This window comes from Salmo trutta, chromosome 4 (genome assembly GCF_901001165.1).
Source record: "Salmo trutta chromosome 4, fSalTru1.1, whole genome shotgun sequence".
Taxonomy (NCBI): Eukaryota; Metazoa; Chordata; class Actinopteri; order Salmoniformes; family Salmonidae; genus Salmo; species Salmo trutta.
This window is the reverse complement of record NC_042960.1, coordinates 17,281,186-17,303,754: the sequence shown is the minus strand read 5'-3', so window position 1 is coordinate 17,303,754 and position 22,569 is coordinate 17,281,186. Positions and strand designations below refer to the sequence as shown.

General features: G+C 41.0%; 1 protein-coding gene and 1 long non-coding RNA gene across 2 annotated transcripts; both read left to right on the top strand.

Annotated features, from left to right (window-relative positions):
- The first annotated feature begins 461 nt into the window (after positions 1-461).
- On the top strand, positions 462-18,147 carry LOC115191938 (uncharacterized). The gene is made up of 6 exons (XR_003877802.1): positions 462-818; positions 9,951-9,997; positions 10,315-10,356; positions 15,325-15,467; positions 17,724-17,788; positions 17,962-18,147. It is a non-coding gene; the product is annotated as an uncharacterized LOC115191938 (long non-coding RNA).
- Positions 18,148-18,217: 70 nt separating this feature from the next.
- On the top strand, positions 18,218-22,512 carry LOC115191610 (mucin-2; the record flags this gene model as incomplete). The annotated part of the gene is made up of 4 exons (XM_029749397.1): positions 18,218-19,045; positions 19,397-19,461; positions 19,686-19,840; positions 20,378-22,512. Coding segments are annotated over 4 exons (3,183 nt in total), but the record flags the coding sequence as incomplete, so codon positions are not given.
- Between the last annotated feature and the right edge of the window lie 57 nt (positions 22,513-22,569).

Sequence of the window (22,569 nt, the reverse complement as noted above, 5' to 3'; positions counted from 1 at the left end):
TTCGCTAAAAGATCACTTGACTTGTATCTGCTTTGTGATTGGACGATACCGCTGCTATCGAGTGCCATCATGTGATCACTAACAGATCACGTGACTTGTATCTGCGCTCTAATTTGATGATACATACTGCAATGTTGTATGAAATGAGTAGGTTGTTTGCCCCCTAACTCTAGTATGTACACAGCGTTGAACCCTTGGCTTTTTTTCTTCACAGATCAAAGTTTTTTTAAGGGATTTCTAATCTTTTAAATGAATGGTTCACCCCAGACATTTTTTTTTGCTATTGAACATTTAAACCACGATAACCAGAATGTTGTTGAAATGTGTATACTAAAAATTTGTGGCCGTGTCAGTTCCTGGAACAATAACCGTGGAAAGAGGGTGCGGCCTGTTACAGCCCGACTGATACTTGACTAGGGAAGAGTTGAGGTGTGAGGTGGAGGGAGGAGGAAGTTCCTCATATATATATTCAGTATCATCGTTGCCACTGCATCTTTGCCCCTACCTGTATTATAGTAGGCTACACAGTGGATACACATTTTGACAGGCATGAATGATGCTCAACAATGTCAGCTGCCAAACAAGTCCCGCAAGTTTGAACCACCTAGCCTTTAAATGGGTTAGAACCACACTGGTTGGCCAATTTTCAAGTCTCATTCTTTTCCATCATACAAAACACATCTGCCCAGAAGTTGTTCATCTTCAGTTTTCAGAAAGCGAGGAGGAGAAGGTATTCGTGCATCATTTCTCATTTGAGAAGGCTACAATCCGCAGGTCCTAGCTGACAACGTCTCGGATATAGGACCATTTATTCTCAGGTAAAATGCAGCTGTAGTGAATTTGATGGCCTGATTGCTTGATCAAATTTCACAGCAATTTGTCTTCATATGTCAAGACCTTGTGGGCTTACCTATGCAACTGAAAGCTGGCACATCTGCACCATCTGTTGTTAACGGGACGTCTTCCAAAGACAATACAGCCAATTAATTCTGAAGTTTTTTAGAACTGTTTTGGTGCCAATTAAAGGTGTGGTGCATCTATAGGGAAAACCCATGGATGAACAACTGTTGAGTGACTGATTGACAGGATATGTGTATAGCGGTGCACACAGTTGTTTATGTAGCCTAGGTGTTGATGTAGCCATTGTTTCTCAAACCTCTCCTCGGGGACGCCTGAACTGGTTTGATGATTAGTTGACAAATTAAATCAAGCTGGTTGGACGTACTGCTAAATTCTTTAAAACAACGTTGGAGGCGTCTTATGGTAGAGAAATAAGCATTAAATTATCTGGTGTACAGTCCTGCAGTCAGCATGCCAATTACATGTTCCCTCAAAACTTGAGACATCTATGGCATTGTGTTGTGTGACAAAACTGCACATTTTAGAGTGGCCATTTACTGCCCCCAGTACAAGGTGCACCTGTGTAATGATCACCTGTCAGGTGGATGGATTATCTTGGCAAAGGAGAAATGCTCACTTGCAGGGATGTGCAAAGCATTTGAGAGAAATTAGCTTTTTGTGCATATGGAACATTTCTGGGATCAACACATGAAACATGGGACCAACACATTACATGTTGCATTCATATTTTTGTTCAGTGTAGTATGGAAATAGTAATTTAAACACCTTACTCTGCTTATGTATAATCGGCATCAGGTTAAAATTGAAGTAAGCATACGCTGAATAAAACCCCTGGTTTTCTGAGCAATCTTTTGAATTATTAGAACATGTAAACAGCCTAATTGGGCAGCGGTTAATTTGATCTGCGCATGTGATAGCACCGATAGAGCAAGCCTCGTTCTTCCAGCCGAGATCTTTTTAACATGTAAATACGTACAGCCAAGCTCGCTTTGCCTTCATGTTGGTGCTAGCAAGCTATCAAGCAGGCTAGGTAGTGCTACGTATCAACATCCAATCCAGTAGGGGCTGGAAACTATTGTGAGTTTCCATTATTATGAGCCACCCTTCCCTGTACATCTTAGAAATAGTTTTCACATACAAACTTTATATGTCTGACCTCAGAATAAAAAGGCTTCACAAAAATAACATGGTCGCTGTGGTAGAATGTTTATTTGGTTGCCGATTTTCTGCATTCCTCAAAAGTCCCATCAGGCAGCCTGATGTCTGATTTCCAGATAAGCAGGATTATTAGGGAAATCTTCTTCTTTCAAAGCATATAAGCGTTTTAAACAAACTTTTATATTAATCTGACTATCCACAATAATCGTATTATTGTGTGCATGTAAGCGTGCTCACTTCAAGTAATGTCAGACTTGAGCATCTTCTCAGAATGCATATCTCTACCGTAAATTCTCTGAATTAGCTCCATTAGTATATGAATGACTCGATATGAATGATTGTCCTATCAACTAAACCACTAAGTGGTAGCCATTCTAACGTGACGATGGGGCTGCCTAACATGCTACCCTGCAAAGAAATATAATTTCTCCCACTGCAAAGACTAGAAGTTCTACTTTGACGTTGTCTTTGATAAAGGATTCTGTGTTTTATGGATTTTATTATGCATGTGAAATATTCTACTCTGAGTGTGCAGGCTTTGAAAATTGATAAAGACCTTATCCTCCACATTGATACCAATGACTCATATATAGACTAGATGACTGATAGGGAGGGCTGTGTTGGAGCCACTGTGCCTCCATCTTGGCACTCCATCACCGTTGTAGAAAATATTTTGGAAGCTTTAGAAATGCAATTATGAATGTCTACATTCGTTTTTACCATGTTTATTATATTACAGACACCTTAATGCATACTTTTAAATTCCATGTTATATATATATATATATATATATATATATATATATATATATATATAAACAATGCAAAAAAAGAAATGTCCTTTCTGTCAACTGTGTTTATTTTCAGCAAACTTAACATGTGTAAATATTTGTATGAACATAACAAGATTCAACAACTGAGACATAAACTGAACAAGTTCCACAGACATGTGACTAACAGAAGTTGAATAATGTGTCCCTGAACAAAGGGGGGGTCAAAATCAAAAGTAACAGTCAGTATCTTGTGTGGCCACCAGCTTCATTAAGTTCTGCAGTGCATCTCCTCCTCATGGACTGCACCAGATTTGCCAGTTCTTGCTATGAGATGTTACCTCACTCTTCCACCAAGGTACCTGTAAGCTTCCCGGACATTTCTGGGGGGAATGGCCCTAGCCCCCACCCTCCGATCCAACAGACGTGCTCAATGGGATTGAGATCCGGGCTCTTCGCTGGCCATGGCAGAACACTGAACATATTCCTGTCTTGCAGGAAATCATGCACAGAATGAGCAGTATGGCTGGTGGCATTGTCATGCTGGAGGGTTATGTCAGGATGAGCCTGCAGGAAGGGTACCATATGAGGGAGGAGGTTGTCTTCCCTGTAACGTACAGCGTTGAGATTGCCTGCAATGGCAACAAGCTCAGTTCGATGATGTTGTGACACACCGCCCCAGACCATGACGGACCCTCCACCTCCAAATCGATCCCACTCCAGAGTACAGGCCTCAGTGTAACGCTCATTCCTTCTTTGATAAATGCGAATCCGACCATCACCCCTGGTGAGACAAAACAACGACTTGTCAGTGAAGAGCACTTTTTGCCAGTCCTGTCTGGTCCAGCGATGGTGGGTTTGTGCCCATAGGTGACGTTGTTGCCAGTGATGTCTGGTGAGGACCTGCATTACAACAGGCCTACAAGTCCTCAGTCCAGCCTCTCTCAGCCTATTGCAGACAGTCTGAGCACTGATGGAGGGATTGTGCGTTCCTGGTGTATCTTGGGCAGTTGTTGTTTCCATCCTGTACTTTTCCCGCAGGTGTGATGTTCGGGTATACTGATCCTATGCAGGTGTTGTTACACATCGTCTGCCACTGCGAGGACGATCAGCTGTCCATCCTGTCTCCCTGTAGCGCTGTCTTAGGCGTCTCAATACGGACATTGCAATTTTTTGCCCTGGCCATATCTGGAGTCCTCATGCCTCCTTGCAGTATGCCTAAGGCACGTTCACGCAGATGAGCAGGGACCTTGGGCATCTTTCTTTCATTTTTTCCCAGAGTCAGTAGATATGAAAACGTAGGACACTAAAGAGGCCTAACTGTGACCTTAATTGCCTTCCGTCTGTAAGCTGTTAGTGTCTTAACGACCGTCCCACAGGTGCATGTTCATTAATTGTTTATGGTTCATTGAACAAGCATGGGAAACAGTGTTGAAACCCTTAACAATGAAGATCTGTGAAGCTATTTGGATTTTTACGAATGATCTTTGAAAGACAGGCTCCTGAAAAAGGGGTATTTCTTTTTTTGCTGGGTTTATATAAACATTTTCCTTAAAGTATAATTTTTTGGGATTTCTAAATTTACTCTCCCCACTACAAAAATTATAATACTTAAATACATGTAACTTTGTCCTCGAAACATTTCATTGAAATACTGAAGAGTCCCATTAATTCCTTTGGAGAACTGCTCCTATGGGGAGTGGCAATATTATGGCTGAACGGTGGCTTCAAAGCCTCTCAATGGCCAATACATAGCAATCAGCAATCAAGGGTTTATATGCATCATTGATTGATACCTGTTCTGAAAATTGCACTGTCTGGATAAAAGGTTATTGAAGGATAATGACGGATCCAACATCAAAAGGCTCAAAATATTTGAAGTTCTATTGTGACATTGAAAACGATATGAGGATAAAGAGGGACACAATAATGAGTTATATTGTGGCTAAATACACAACGTGTTCTTTGGAGGAGGTGGGGTTTTAAAGTCTTTAAAGATATAACAACTTGGGCTGCATTTCCAAAGATGTCAGCTGAAACCGTAAAGGCACATTTTGTGAGCAGTAAATCTTACTATTCTGTAAGTATGTCAATTTACTTCCTGATAGACTGGGAGCATTAGAGACACCATTTATACAATAACATGTCCTTCAGCAGCGCAACGTGTACTAGCCAGCAAGTTTGTCAATACGGGGGCTTATTCTAGTACAGAGAAGGAGGATGCTCATCACCTTCGCAAGAAGTAGTTTCACAATTCATTTGTATATAGCCTGCCTCAAATAGCTTGCCCCCAGGTTTGTCACAGCTAGTGACTTGACAGTTTGCTGCTCCAAAGTAAAGAAACAGAAACCTTAAACAGACACCTACACTAATGAGGTCATTTTGCTGAGTAATGTGAGTCACTTAGGAAGTTCTCAACTTGTTCTTTAAGTTTTTACTTCAATTATACATTCCAGATTCAGGAATATCTCGAACATCATGCAATGTGGAACATTTCATATTCAACAGAAGCTTAGAGATTTAAAGCTGAAGTCAAGTCCAAAATGATTCTCATCCTTGATACAGATTAGCAAAAAAGACTGTATATAATAAATAATTAAAATACTGAGTTATATGGCATGCTCAATAATTGTTTTACAATTATTTTGGCCGGGACGATACCAGTATCTCGTTAGAAGCCTATCGTGGCTAGAAAACAAAACAGGAAGTGGATGTAACTTATTTAGCAACCAGCCCTAATGTTGAAAACAAATCATTATGTTGTCATTCAGAGTCACATTTATTTATTTTTCAAACTATAGCACACAATATTTTACATTCAGAAGGGTTTTGAAGGACCACAGCGTTTTTTATGCTTTGTGTTTTCATTTTTACCATAGCATTGTCACAGCCCTAAAATGTGTACTATTTTATACTAGTACAATTGCTCAGAGACAAACAAAAAATAAAATAAAAGATAGAGGTCAAAAGCACAGACGAAGGATATCAAGGGTCCCCCATTGTGTTCTCCAATCTCATAAGCATTTGTTGTTATCCTCCCAAAGGGAGGGTGCTGTAGTATTAAAAACAGGGGGCACCTGTTTAGTGTTAGTATAAAATTATATAATTTCAAAAATGTTTGAGCATGCAATATAGCTCAGTATTTGTATTATTTATTTGATATAGTCTTTTTTGCTCATCTTTATCAATGGTGCCAATAGTTTTGGACCTGACTGTATCTATCAAGATTTAAAGTCGATGGGCTGATAGCACAGACAAGACAGGTAATAGTTGATGCATAGTTGAGTTGCTTTGATATCAAATGAACCACAAAGATATTTATTCTCCTGAGGGTGTCTTGTCACGAGTGAGAGAGAGCGAGAGAGACAGTTGGCATTATCACAAATCCTCTCCAAGACTGGTTCTGTGAGCTTTGTTCGATTGCCACATTTCCCCCCCAACAGGTTTTAATGTGTTGCTATAAATGGCTCTCATCTTTCAGCAGCACTGGGCATTTGAAAGTCCAGATATAGATGACAGGGGCAGATGAACTAGAAATGCAAAGTAGGCCGATGTTGAGCTGAGATAAAACAGAAATGGTTTTGGTCCATCTCTCTCAACTGTTTTAGAGTCTATTACATATAGGGGTTGTAACAACACTCACTAGGATAAGATCTACAAAGATTACACAGTAACATAGAATGGGGATGTGCAGGTTTGGATGTTATGTTTTGAAGTTCTGATCTGGATAAACTCATCGCTGTGTGTGTACATTACAGTATGTACTGTCAGTAAAATACCAACCTATGATTTGTCAAATGAAGTTAGTAGGAATTCTCTGTTGGAATTCTGAGCTCTCACCCTTAGCTGTTGTGTCCCGGTTGTAAGCCTTAAAGTCACATATTTTTGGCATATCTTTTTAAGATAACTAGGATTTACACCTTTGGAGGCACCCTCTACAACTTTACAGGTGGGGTCTGGGCAACTGTAACAAAGGGACCCCGGAGTGCTTACTGTAAAAGCTGTTGTTGAAGAAATTGTTTGAATTTGGCTGTGTTTACACAGGCAGCCCAATTCTGATATTATTTACACTAATCAGTCTTTTGAAGAATCAGATCAACTCCGAAAAAGATCTGATGTGAAAAGATCTGATGTGATTGGTCAAAATACTATTTAGTGGAAAGAATATAACAATTAGGCTGCCTGTCTAAACACAGCCCTTGTGATCTAGATGGGGCCATTGTGGTTTTGGTCAAAATCACTACATTTTGGGTACATCCAGTCACAACTTTTATAGATTGACAATGTTGTCAAAAGAAAGCCACACACTGATCACTGCTAACCTTAGCCACACCTATTTTTTCTTATCGATTTTAGGACAATACATTCATCTACACTAAAAGCAGTGGAGGCTGGTGACTTTGAGGAGGATGGTAGACCCACAAAGTGTGTTTCAAAAATCATCAAAGACTCATTATTTTAACCTAAAGCATTTAATAAAGACATTTATAGCACAATATTTTGGGGAAGGGGAATGAGAGGGCTACTTGCACCGTGTTGGAAAGGGATCACAGCAGTCATTGAATGAGGGTATGTGGCATGAGTTGAGGTGTTCAGAGGCTTGACCAGTGCAGGACAGGATTGTATTGGTAAGACAAAAAAACGTAACACAAACACTACACAGTTAGACAAAAGAGCTAAGAATGAGTTAGTCTAAGCAAGGAATAAAATCTTTGATGTGTAATAATGTGATTGTTTATGTGATTGACTCTACATACAGTAATGAGAGAAAATTGATAGAGGTACTCATGGTGCTTGGAAGGGAAACATTCAATGTGCCAGTGGATGAGCGGGCACCTGAGACGTGTGTCACCATAGGTCCCAGAGCGGTGGGGCAATTTCTACCCCTTAGCACCTGGAGTTTTTCTTTATATGTTAACCAAACTAGGAAAACTCTGGACCCTATAAGGTATGATAGTGATTAATCAGTTGTAAAAAGGTTTATATTGGCTATGATGGGACCAGTTTTTCCTAATCAAGTCACATGGTTTAAAAAAACTGAAAAAAACTCCTGGCCCTGGGGGGATGAAAACCCTGTCAAACTGCAGCTACCTTATGTTTGTTCATATAAATTATATTTAGACCAGATTTTGAGGGGAATTTCCTCTACCCAGACACGTAGACAACAACTGATGGACAGTATAACTCAGAGGGCTGAGCTTGCTTTATACATGTTTATATCATGCAGGTCTATGCAACTGTATTATAAAAAAATACTCACATCTGCCATCACTATTATATCGATTGATTAATTCCAGGTAATAATTTTGGATTAAAAACGTTTAGGTAGCCCAATTTTGAATATAATCTACATTTGATCACATTCACATTTTCTCCTGACACACATAAATACATAACTTTACCAATTAGTTTACCCTGACCATAGACTGTATGCAGCTGCTCTTATTAGTAGCCTACAGTTGATCAGACTGAAAAATTGTCTCGTTTTCATCCCATACATCATGTCAGATTTCTAAAGTTCAGGTGTAGCCTAGGCTGCTGCAACATTTATGTCATGAGTTTTTGCTTGTGTCTGTCCGTTGTGATTATGTGTTTTCATCTTTGCTAAATAAATACCGGAGGAAAGTGCAAAGCCTACTTGAGTGCGCAAAAAAAAATTATGCATGAACCTCTCTCTTTAATCTAACTTTTAATGGATGACACGGTGGAAGCTATCAAATCATTCGGAATTGTTTTCGACATCATAGAAAAGATGCACAGCATGTAAAGCATCGTACTGTGCAATTACAGGTGACTTGATGATAGTTAACCAGCTATACATTTGATACCAGTTGGTATTGACCGCTCTCACCTTTTCATCCTTCTTCATGAAACTGATCTCAGACAGAGGTCGACCATCGCTTTTATTTTGCACTTTTTCCGTGTACCCCAGAGAATGAAAGGGGTTCTAACATATAGAACCCTCATAATGCTCTGTGACACAATCCCAATACAGCACACTAGGTTCGTTCTCTGATCCTACATCTATGATTGGATGGACAACATAATGCAAAAGCAACATAATGCAAAGCTTTGATTGGTTGGAGGACGTCCTCCGGAAGTGGTCATAGTTACCATGTATGTCTATGGAAGGTGGTGAGGCCTACCAGCCTCCTAGGTTTTGTATTGAAGTCAATGTAGCTAGAGGAGGAAGGAAGCTAGCTGTCCTCCGGCTATACCATGGTGCTAGCCCAGACAGTGCTGTTGAAGTTACTGTAGACCTTCATTGCAAAACAGTATATTTTAACCAATTATTTGGTGACATATGAATATATTTAGAATAGTATTATCTAAAAAGGATAACTTTTTCAATGTTTCACTATTTAAAAAAATGAAATTTCACTGAGGAGGATGGTCCTTCCCCTTCCTCCTCTGAGGAGCCTCCACTGACTGAAAGTAGAGAACAGGGTTGAAAGCATTTATCAAGCTTATGAGACATGGGCCTACTAGTTAATGCATAGGGATACTGTTAACAACTGTAAGTAGCAAGGGGATTGTTTTTTGAATATCAATTAACATTATACAATTTTGGGATATTGACTAATCTCACATATTATGGACTAATTAATGTTAGTTTTTATGATATGATAATTTCTTCAACATTGGTTAATGTAAGATCTAATTGGGTTCATTGATGATTGACATAAATTAACATATTATGGACTAATTAATATTCGTCTATATCATGGATCATCCACTAGATTCAGCTGCGGGACAATTTTTTCTTGAACGGATGGTCAGGGGGCCAGAAACATAATTACAAATAATTAGTTGACTGCAAAATGACAGCAAAAATTGACACCAAACAGATATAATATTTGAATTAAACAAAAATTTAAACCTTGTTTACATTTGTATACGATCACAATTAGCTCTATATTATGTTAGAAAAATATACTTGAGCTGATTCTCTGTTTTTTTTACAGTCTTTTATGTCCAACAATAATTACAAAATATTTTTTTTGCAGAAAACTTAGGGGGCCCAAAAAATCACTTGGCCCACGGGCCACCAGTTGGGGAACCCTGGACTATACCATAAGTATTTCAATATGGGTTAATGTGAGCTGTAATGGGCTTATTTTAAGATTTGATGTGCATGGATTGATGTTGTATACCTCTACAGGGACATGGCAGATATGGAGCCTCTGATCATTCTCCTTCTGCTAGCAGGTAAAACACTTGGTGTGTGTGTTTTGTGTGTATGTGTGGGTAGTTATGTGTGTGTGTGTGTGTGTGTGTGTGTGTGTGTGTGTGTGTGTGTGTGGGGGGGGGGGGGGGGGGTGGTTGTGTGTGGGTGTGTTCCTCAGGGGCTAACCTGATAGGTTCCTCAGGGGTTGCACTGCCACCTTTTACCACTACAGTTGGAAATAATAATTATGACTTTATTAGCCTACTTGGTGTTTCTTGGACAGTGTATAAGGTGGATGGATATACTGGACTCTAATGTATAGGCTTGTCTTACATTTTTATTAATTGTTTTCTAACAGGACTAGTAGGGAAGACATCAGCAACAAACACAACGGCAATGGGTAATGTACCTTCATATGAATCAACATTCCAACTACTTCAACACAATCCATTGAATCAAACCCCAATTGGGAAACAGATTCAATGTTAATTGAGACCACACTAGATGCAATCGAAATCACTGCCTCATAACATTTAGAATGGCAATATGCAGTTATCAACACAGCTACTGAACAATGCCACAAACAGATGCTACCAAGTGGTTAGGGTAAACATTGAAAACAAAACCACAGAAAAAACTTGCCTTCATTCAATTCATCGTCACTTGCCGGTAGTGTGATTTCAGGCTGAATATGACTATTCTGCCACCAGATACCAGCAGTACTTAAACACTTCGAGAAGATACTTGTCTTATCTTTGCATGCAAAATCCCTGGTTTACTTTCTGTCTGACATTACAATAAATGTCCCTAATACCTTTTCATTTACATGGTAGTTACATGGGCAGTGTAATGTAGTTACATTATAGGTATTTGTAACTGGTAAACCTGTTCGTAAGCAGTAACTAGTGCTGCAAAAGGAGAGAATATTCCTAGTTTGTTTTGTAATTTACCAGTAATTTACCGGTAATTTTGGAAAGTTTCAGGATTTACATTATTTTTTTTAAGTTAATAAGCTGTCAGATATACAATAAATAATACAATAAGATGTTTTTAATTTAGCAAAAAACATATGAATAAAGTTCTATGTGCTGTTAACTATTAAGGTTTCAGAATGGAATGTTATTTATACACTATTTGACAAAAGCTTACTGCCACTTTAGCATAAACGTATGACTCCAACACAACTTCAAACATCACAACCCTACGAGCAGATACCAACAACTTCAAACGTAACAACGCCCAAACCAAATACCAACACCAAACATCACATCACCAAAAGCAGACAACTTCAGTGTCTTTTCATTTGAAAACACAACCAGACATTAATGCTACTTCAGTGCCTCCAAAATAACAACGCCATATCAAGATACCAATGCATTGGTTTCCAACGCAACCACACCAGCAGTGCTTAATTTGTAAATAGGGAGGTGCCGGAACAAAAAGTGAGCTGAGAGGGGGGTGAACTGGGGGGCTGTGAAGTACCGAAATGCATAAAAAAACAAACATCTAAAATCCAAATACGTTATAATAAAGCATTGCATGCATTATCATTGCTTTTGTGTGCTGGCATAGAGCAAGCAGTAGAGTAGAGGCTCTTGCAGAAGTAGCACATATGGGAAAATATGGGAAAAAGCCAAGCCTATTATAAGCCTTGGCCTTTTATAAACACAATTCTTCATCATTTTAGATGACTGGAGACTTTAGCATCATCTTTTTGAATACCTCACAAATGATTGAAATGACAGGCAACTTTGACAAACTGAGAATTTGAGATCAATAACAAATGACCATGTTTTGAATCCGTCAATGGCCTAGGTGTGGGAAAACATATTGTACAACATTAAGATCAAATTATAGTCCTCAAAAAGCTTTCCAGTTTCACTGACTCACCAAATGATGTGCAGCTCACTCACTTGCGATGACCAATGCGCTGGTGAAACAAAAGCCTATCTCTCTTGTTTTACTTTCTAAAACAATGTTCGTCGCTCAATAGGCTTATTGGAAGTTGATTACATATTTGGTAGCCTACAGACAGATTAGTCTTCTCTTTTCAGCAGGAGCCATTTGCTTTCCAACCTGCATTTTCCCGCTATTGTATTTGAAATATTGTGAAAGGCCTGTTTTGGCTTCATGTTGTTCACTGACAGATTTCCACGTGTTCCCAACTTTAGCTAAATAAGCTAAATTATACGTCTATTCCTGGTGTAGTATTCTGAATAATGTATTTTCTTTCTGGACAGCAGTAATTCTAGAACTATGGCAAATACATTTTTATTCATCAGGGTTGTTCAGCACTTTCAGCACCCTTCTAGGAGCTATGATTCTATGAGGAAATACATGAAGTGCAATGCTGGACAGATGATAGTTGCAGGCACATGTCTATCAGAGCAAGGAGAGAGAGATCATAGAAAGAGAGATCATGCTGGTTCTGTGAAAGATACAGGTGTGCTTCTCTCTCACCACAGCAATGGCCACGCATTGGTATAGGCTAGAATGTTGAGCAAACCGTAAACCAGGGCCGGACCAAAACAAATAAATTCTTCGAATATCAGGAACATTTTGAAAAAACTTTTTTTTTTTTAGAGGGCAGGATAATTACAGAGGAGGCAACTTGAATTAACTCTGAATGCTTTCATTATCCTTTTTACATTGCAAAGAGTGACAATTATTTTTCATGCCGCAAGAGGTACTGGTACAAGGGCAAATGGGTTCCGGAACTAAACAAAACAAAACCGAGAGGTGCCCGATCCTGTTCCAGCATGCTCAAATGACGCACTGCACACCACCACAACCAGATGCCAACACAGCTTCAGTGTCTTTAAATGTGACAACACCACAACCAATTAGCAACATCACTGGATCCATCATATGACTACACTGACAACAGATATGAATACTACATTACCACTGAATGTTACTGTTTCCCCACAACCACACACCAATACAACTCCATCACCTACTAATGTGACAACTACTTTGCAACCAGTCTTAAATACAACTTCAATTTCTCAAATGTGATAACAATTCCAACTAGAGGGATGCGTTCCCGCAGGATGCCTGCGGGTCCTGACAGAGATCATTGGATTGTGGTCAGACAGATTACTTTGGGATTAAAATATTTTTTTTTTGTCCAGCAGATTGTTTGCAGATTGTTTGCTTTGTATACGTTAACACTCTCCCAGTTGGGCGTGCAAGTTAAAGTGCGCCTATTATGTGTGATCTCATTGAAATAGAGTAGGCTGCCTACATGGATGGAGAATAACAGGGCAGTTATCTTTCTTAGGAAATGAACTTACATATGATTAGACTGTAGTTTCCCACTGTGTCTGCAGATACATATTGAGAATGAAAAGAAGTCGAGGGCGCTCAAACAAACTCGAGTCAAGGTTCAATCTTTTTTTTTCATAATTGAAAAGGATGTTACTATGCCGAGCGAGCGTTGCACCTTTTCGTTTTCAATAAGTATCGGTTACCCATTTATTTGTCTCTGCCTGTAAAATGTACTCCTAAAATGTAGGCTGTGTCCTACAGTATATGCAAAACGTAGCAAGTGTCGCTTTCATAATTCTTGCTGCTTCAAGTTCAGTCGGTATACGTGCACGTGTGGTCTCAGTTATATAGAGTAGGCTGTAGCATGGGCGGAGAAGCACAGGGCACATATTTTTTCCAAAGAAATGTACTTCCTAAATATGATTAGGCTATAGTCTACTTCATTACCTAGAATTAGACCTAAATATTGATGACCCGTATTTCTCAGTCTGAAAATCTGCTCTCTTCAAACTACATCTAGCATATTGGCTGATATAGCCCATTAATACCGATAACCTAATATAATGGACAACGTGAGAATCTCTGGTAATTTAACCCATTTCTTAAGTTATTTTTGCACATTTGATATTGCCAATAGGCAGGGGCACAACTTGGGTTTTTAGTGATGATGAGTGAGAAAGTTATAGATGCACTAATACCCCCCCCCCCAAAAAAACAAATGCTAACCTCTCCTGTTATTCAAATGGTGAGAGGTTAGAATGTCCTGGGGTTATGATATTTGTACGTCTGTAACTTTATCACTCATCATTATTCAAGATTCATTCAGGATTATTTGTAATCATGGTAGCACCATGATTACATGTTTAGAAACATATTCTATTTATTTACAATAAAAATGACTCCAAAATGACACAATACATTATTTTCCATTAATTTCTATTGGGTCCAGAATGATCTGAAACACAACCATAACCTCCCACTTCATATCTACTGTATTAATAATATGTTCCACTTTCTTCCTTTTTTTCCTTGTCCGCCATCTTCTTCCTCCTCATTAGCTACAAAACCTAGAGAGGCTAGGACTATTTGCAAGCTGCACAGCCGTCTCCCAGCAATTGCCTCTCTTCATCTCTCCCGTGAAGCTTTTCTTTCACACAGTCTGTCGGCACGCTTTGTGGTGTCCACATGGTCCTAAATCTAGTTGGCAGTCACTACTAAACAGCCTACCCGTCCGCTTTGAGGCATCTGCATAGTCCTAAAGCACACAAGGCATGTTTTTGTATTACAGTGCAGTGATAGAACTGGGGGGACAAAAATGCTATTTCAGAATGTGTGTGTGTGGGTCATGTCCCCCCCTGTCCCCAGTGAAAGATGCGCCCCTGCCTATAGGGCGCAACATTTCTGGGACCATGGCTGGCAAGTGAGCTGCTGTCACGTCCTGACCAGTACAGAGGATATTTTGTTATTGTAGTTTGGTCAGGATGTGGCAGAGGGTAGTGTATTTATGTATTACGGGTTTTTTTTGGTCACTGGTTTATTACGGGGTTTTTTTGGTCACTGGTTTATGTGTGTTTTCTATGGGTATGTTCTAGGTTAGTTTTTATATGTGTAGGTTGGGTGCTGGACTCTCAATTGGAGGCAGGTGTTTCTAGTTGCCTCTGATTGGGAGTCCTATAAGTAGGTGTGTGTTTTGTTTGTTCACTTGTGGGTAGTTGTTTGATAGCACTGCTTTTGTTGAGCCTGCTTCTCTGTTCCTGTCGGTAGTTTGTTTATTGTTTTTCCCGTGGTGTTCGCATTTTGCTCTTTGGTCCCATTCTCTCTTCATCGACAGCTGTGACAGCTGCATCACATATGACTAAAATAATATTGCGGGACTGCAGTTTGGTTTGGGACCAGATCTTGTGGTAGCGGGTGGGAGTCGGACAGAAAGCCAGTGGGTGCTGGTGGAGTGTGGTATGAAAATCTACCTGTGTGGCCTGTAGTGGGATGAAGAAATCAGTCCCGCACAGACCTCTACCTTCAACTACACATATCATTGCAATGACATCCTATACGAATTCTACATCGACAATAAAAGCAACATTTTCTCCACAACCAGGCAACAACTCCACTTCCACAACACCAGCCCCTCTACCACCAGAGGTTAAGCTGGAGTTCAAATTGGAGCAAAACTTCACCGCAGACTTGAATAATGCATCATCACCACATTTTCAAGCATTAGCAGGAAGTGTGGCTACAGTGGTAAATTCTGATTAATATTCCATCCTTTTCAAGTCATGCCTTTACTTTTCCTCACCAACAGGCTTAAAGGAGCAGTTATTACATCCAGTCTTTTTTACTTATAAATTCATTATAATATACACTGCTCAAAAAAATAAAGGGAACACTTAAACAACACAATGTAACTCCAAGTCAATCACACTTCTGTGAAATCAAACTGTCCACTTAGGAAGCAACACTGATTGACAATAAATTGCACATGCTGTTGTGCAAATGGAATAGACAACAGGTGGAAATTATAGGCAATTATCAAGACACCCCCAATAAAGGAGTGATTCTGCAGGTTGGGACCACAGACCACTTCTCAGTTCCTATGCTTCCTGGCTGATGTTTTGGTCACTTTTGAATGCTGGCGGTGCTTTCACTGTAGTGGTAGCATGAGACGGAGTCTACAACCCACACAAGTGGCTCAGGTAGTGCAGCTCATCCAGGATGGCACATCAATGCGAGCTGTGGCAAGAAGGTTTGCCGTGTCTGTCAGCGTAGTGTCCAGAGCATGGAGGCGCTACCAGGAGACAGGCCAGTACATCAGGAGACGTGGAGGAGGCCGTAGGAGGGCAACAACCCAGCAGCAGGACCGCTACCTCCGCCTTTGTGTAAGGAGGAGCAGGAGGAGCACTGCCAGAGTCCTGCAAAATGACCTCCAGCAGGCCACAAATGTGCATGTGTCTGCTCAAACGGTCAGAAACAGACTCCATGAGGGTGGTATGAGGGCCCGACGTCTACAGGTGGGGGTTGTGCTTACAGCCCAACACCGTGCAGGACGTTTTGCATTTGCCAGAGAACACCAAGATTGGCAAATTCGCCACTGGCGCCCTGTGCTCTCCACAGATGAAAGCAGGTTCACACTGAGCACGTGACAGACGTGACAGAGTCTGGAGACGCCGTGGAGAACATTCTGCTGCCTGCAACATCCTCCAGCATGACCGGTTTGGCGGTGGGTCAGTTATGGTGTGGGGTGGCATTTCTTTGGGGGGCCGCACAGCCCTCCATGTGCTCGCCAGAGGTAGCCTGACTGCCATTAGGTACCGAGATGAGATCCTCAGACCCCTTGTGAGACCATATGCTGGTGCGGTTGGCCCTGGGTTCCTCCGAATGCAAGACAATGCTAGACCTCATGTGGCTGGAGTGTGTCAGCAGTTCCTGCAAGAGGAAGGCATTGATGCTATGGACTGGTCCGCCCGTTCCCCAGACCTGAATCCAATTGAGCACATCTGGGACATCATGTCTCGCTCCATCCACCAACGCCTCATTGCACCACAGACTGTCCAGGAGTTGGCGGATGCTTTAGTCCAGGTCTGGGAGGAGATCCCTCAGGAGACCATCTGCCACCTCATCAGGAGCATGCCCAGGTGTTGTAGAGAGGTCATACAGGCACATGGAGGCCACACACACTACTAAGCCTCATTTCGACTTGTTTTAAGGACATTACATCAAAGTTGGATCAGCCTGTAGTGTGATTTTCCACTTTAATTTTGAGTGTGACTCCAAATCCAGACCTCCATGGGTTGATAAATTGGATTTCCATTGATTATTTTTGTGTGAATTTGTTGTCAGCACATTCAACTATGTAAAGAAAAAAGTATTTAATAACATTATTTCATTCATTCAGATCTAGGATGTGTTATTTTAGTGTTCCCTTTATTTTTTTGAGCAGTGTATATGTACCTATTGTAAAAAAATAAATATAAACAATCATGTATAGCCTCAAAACATGGTTGAAACTATTATTTTGATATATTGGATGGTCAGTCCTTGCATCCATAGCTCTGGTCTATGAACTTGAGCATGACAATATTTCTCCAGCCTCATCCCTCAGCTTCTTATTGAAACAGTGGCAGGGAGTCTCTTTGTTATTGTTTCAACTGCTGATTGGTCCTTTAAGTCACTTTCAGTTAATTCAATTAGGTCAAGTATTTCAAATTGTATTAACTCAATGAATAAAAGGCGACTCTTTATTTGAAGGTACTACTTTCTGTGACAAATATGTGAACATATTCTATATGATTTATAAATAGTTTGAGGAAACCATTAAATATTTGATCATGATAAGCAGTTAATAAGCAGACCTTCAAATAAAGTCAATGATTTTAACTATGATTAGTTATGCCTTTTTTTATGTTATACTATTTATCTTCAGCTGTACCTTCTGATAGATTTCCAATGTTTTAGGATGTATTCATGACTAAATATGAGAAATAACACTTATATTTACAGCTGGACAGTGATTACAAAGACAAAAATGGATCCAGTTTCAATCGCACAGTGGTTCTTGGTTTCAGGTATGTAGTTATTCACATTGGGACATTCTTGGTTTTCTTTTGTAGATTCACATTATATTTATCAATTAATTTAATAAGTCATCTATTTAATTGTATATAATTCCAAAAATAATAATAATATGACCATGACTTGCTGATGGACTAATAAAAAAAGGTTTTGTTTTGTTTTCCAGTAAAGGTTCGGTTGTGGTATATATTCTGCTAGTATTCAACAATTACACAGCTGCTCCAACAACAACCACAGCTTCCCTCATAACGACCACAGCTGCTGCTACTCCAGCAACAACCACTTCTGCTCCCACAACAACCACTTCTGCTCCCACAACAAACACAGCTGCTCCCACAACAAACACAGCTGCTCCCACAACAACCACAACTGTTCCCACAACAACCACAGCTGCTCCAACAACAACCCCAGACATTCCAACAACAACCACAGTGGCTCCAACAACCACCACATCTGCACCCACAACAACCACAGTGGCTCCAACAACAACCACAGCTTCTCCCACAACAAACACAGCTGCTACCACAACAACCACGGTTGCTCCCACAACAACCACAACTGTTCCCACAACAACCACAGCTGCTCCAACAACAACCCCAGACATTCCAACAACAACCACAGTGGCTCCAACAACCACCACATCTGCACCCACAACAACCACAGTGGCTCCAACAACAACCACAGCTTCTCCCACAACAAACACAGCTGCTCCCACAACAACCACGGTTGCTCCCACAACAACCACAACTGTTCCCACAACAACCAAAGCTTCTCCCACAACAAACACAGCGGCTTCCACAACAACCACAGCTGTTCCCACAACAACCACAGCTGCTTCGACAACAACCTCAGACGTTCCAACAACAACCACATCTGCACCCACAACAACCACAGTGGCTCCAACAACAACCACTGCTTCTCCCACAACCACCAAAGTGGCTCCAACAACAACGACATCTGCACCCACAACAACCCCAGACGTTCCAACAACAACCACAGCTAATCCCGAAACAACCAGAGAATCTCCCACAACAACAACAAATGCACCCACAACAACCACAGCTACTCCAACAACAACCACAGATGCTCTGACCACATTTACAACTGGTTCTTCAACCACTACCACAACATCGGCTCCTCCACCACCAGAGGTTAAGTTGGAGTTCAAACTGGAGCAAAACTTCACAGCAGATTTGAATAATGTTTCTTCACCAGAGTTCAAAGAATTAGCAAATACTGTGGCTACAGCGGTAAATACTGTTTAACTTTCATTTTCAACCCTTTTAATATCATACTTTTTGATTCCCTAACAAAAAAGGCTTAGTCTAGTCAGTTCAGTAAACAAAATATCATGTTATTAAATCAGGGAATAAAATCTAAAACTTTTCTACTCAATGATTGCTTCGACTGAATTTAAATGATTGATTGATATATTGATTTAGAAGTAGTTTACAAGTAATGAAGGAAATATTTCATAATGATTAGCAAACCTTTAAATTAGGGTTAGGGTGAGTTGTAAAGTATATTTCAATGTAAAACCTTCGCAATGTCTCAGGACATATTCATGTATAAAACATGATTTATTCATATTATTTTTACAGCTGGAAAATGTGTACAAAAATAAATATGGATCCAGTTTCCTTCGCATAGAAGTTATAGGTTTCAGGTAAGAAGTAATTCTAAGCATTTTTTTCTGACATCGTGTTTGGGGTTCTATTTAATGTAGAAGTCATTTGTTTAATTGTTCATGATTATCATAGCATCTAAACATAAATCTGATCTGTCAATTTGTAAGTCGCACTGGATAAGAGCGTCCGCTAAATGACTTAAATGTAAATGTAAATGTTGATGAAATCATAATTTAATAGAATAATTGTGGTTGTTTTCCAGTCAAGGTTCAGTTGTGGTAATCACTAAGCTGGTATTTAACGATACCAGCTCAGTCCCTGCGAACAGTGATGTGGCTAACACGATGAAAGACGCAGTTTCAAGCAACAGCTCTAATTTCTCTCTCCCAGTGAACACAGCCTCTATTGTGGCAACACGTAAGACTCACATATTATTTGTACTAGTTGTTCATCACAGATTTACTGTTACTAATTTGTTATAACATATCAGTTAATTATAACGTGCATATGCAAGGAATGGTGAATTCAAGATTGTGCAATTCTATTAAAATAAATCACAACGTAGGGGGTGTGATACGGTCCCAAACAGGTGAAGTCGGTCATTTCCATTTAACTACGCAGCCTGGAGTTGATTATCGGTCTTTTATTTTTGCTATTTGACATAGAAAACAATCTAACAAATGTGGTTGTAAAAATGTTTAATTCTGAAGAGAAAACCCAATACCTTCTTATCTTAAGCTCAACAACAAGAAGCAAAACTGAGTAACCCTACGTCCTCAACACTGTTGATGAAACGTCTGTAACTTTGTTGACTGGATTTTTTGTCAATTTGTTTAGAGTTGTACACAATTTTTAGCCCCTGTACAGTTAATACGTTTCAGGTATAATGAAATCCTATAGAACACCATTGGACCAATCAGAATAAAATACCTAACATCCATTTCATAATTACAGAGGTCATTGCACCAACACAACCCCCAGCAGCCTCAACTCCAACTTCAGCTGTGGATACAACAATCACAGTTGCTTCCACAACAACCACAGCTGTTCCCACAACAACCACAGATTCTCTGACAACAACCCCAGATGTTCTAACAACAACCACAGCTGCTCCAACAACAACCACAGCTTCTCCCAGAACAACCACAGCTGCTCCCATAACAACCACAGCTGCTCTCCCAACAATTACTGCTTCTCCCACAACAAACACAACGTCTCCCACAACAACAACAGCTGCTCCCACAAAGACCAAAGCTGCTCCCAAAACAACCTGGGTTGCTCCCACAACAACACCAGCTGTTACCACAACAACCACAGCTGCTCCGACAACAACCCCAGACGTTCCAACAACAACCACAGTGGCTCCCACAACAACCACAGCTTCTCCCACAACAATCACAGCTTCTCCCTCAACAACCAGAGATGCTCCCACAACCACCACAGCTTCTCTAACAACAGCCACAGCTGCTCCCACAACAACGACAGCTGCTCCCACAACAACAACAGCTGCTCCAACAACAACCACAGCTAATCCCACAACAACAACAGCTGTTCCAACAACAACCACATCTGCACCCACAACAACCACAGTGGCTCCAACTACAACCACTGCTTCTCCCACAACAAACACAGCTGCTCAGACAACAACCACAGAATCTCCCACAACAACCACAGATGCACACACAACAATCACAGCTTCTACCACAACAACCAGAGATGCTCCCACAACAACCACAGATGTTCCAACAACAACCACAGCTGCTCCCACAACAACCACGATTGCTCCCACAACAACCACAGCTTCTCCAACAACATCCACATCTGCAGCCACAACAACAGCATTGGCTCCAACAACAACCAATGCTTCTCCCACAACAACCACAGCTGATACCACAACAATCACAGCTGCTCTCACAACATCCCCAGCTTCTCCCACAACAACCCCAGCTGCTCTCACAACAACCACAGCTGCTCTCACAACAACCACAGCTGCTCCCACAACAACCACAGCCAATCCCACAACAGCCACAGCTGTTCCGACAACAACCTCAGACGTTCCATCAACAACCACAGTGGCTCCAACAACAACCACATCTGAAACCACAACAACCACAATGGCTCCAACAACAACCACTGCTTCTCCCACAACAACCACAGCTTCTCCGACAACAACCACAGAATCTCCCACAACAACCACAGATGCACCCACAACAACCACAGCTGCTCCCACAACAACCATAGATGTTCCAACAACAACCACAGCTGCTCCAACAACAACCACAGATGATCCAACAACAACCACAGCTGCTCCGACAACAACCTCAGACGTTCCATTAACAACCACAGTGGCTCCAACAACAACCACGGAATCTCCCAAAACAACCACAGATGCACCCACAACAACCACAGCTGCTCCCACAACAACCACAGATGTTCCAACAACAACCACAGCTGCTCCAACAACAACCACAGCTGCTCCAATAACAACCACAATTGCACCCACAACAACCACAGCTGCTCCCACAACAACCACGGTTGCTCCCACAACAACCACAGCTTCTCCCACAACAACCACAGCTGCTCCAACAACAACCACAGATGAACCCACAACAACCACAGCTGCTCCCACAACAACCACAGATGTTCCAACAACAACCATAGCTTCTCCCACAACAACCACAGCTGATACCACAACAATCACAGCTGCTCTCACAACATCCCCAGCTGCTCCCACAACAACCCCAGCTGCTCTCACAACAACCCCAGCTGCTCTCACAACAACCACATCTGCTCCCACAACAACCACAGCTTATCCCAAAACAGCCACAGCTGTTCCCACAACAACCACAGCTGCTCCGACAACAACCACAGATGTTCCAACAACAACCACAGCTGCTCCAACAACAACCACAGATGTTCCAACAACAACCACAGCTGATCCGACAACAACCTCAGACGTTCCATCAACAACCACAGTGGCTCCAACAACAACCACTTCTGCAACCACAACAATTACAGTGGCTCCAACAACAAGCACTGCTTCTCCCACAACAAACACAGCTTCTCCCACAACAACCACAGCTGCTCCGACAACAACCACAGAATCTCCCACAACAACCACAGATGCACCCACAACAACCACAGCT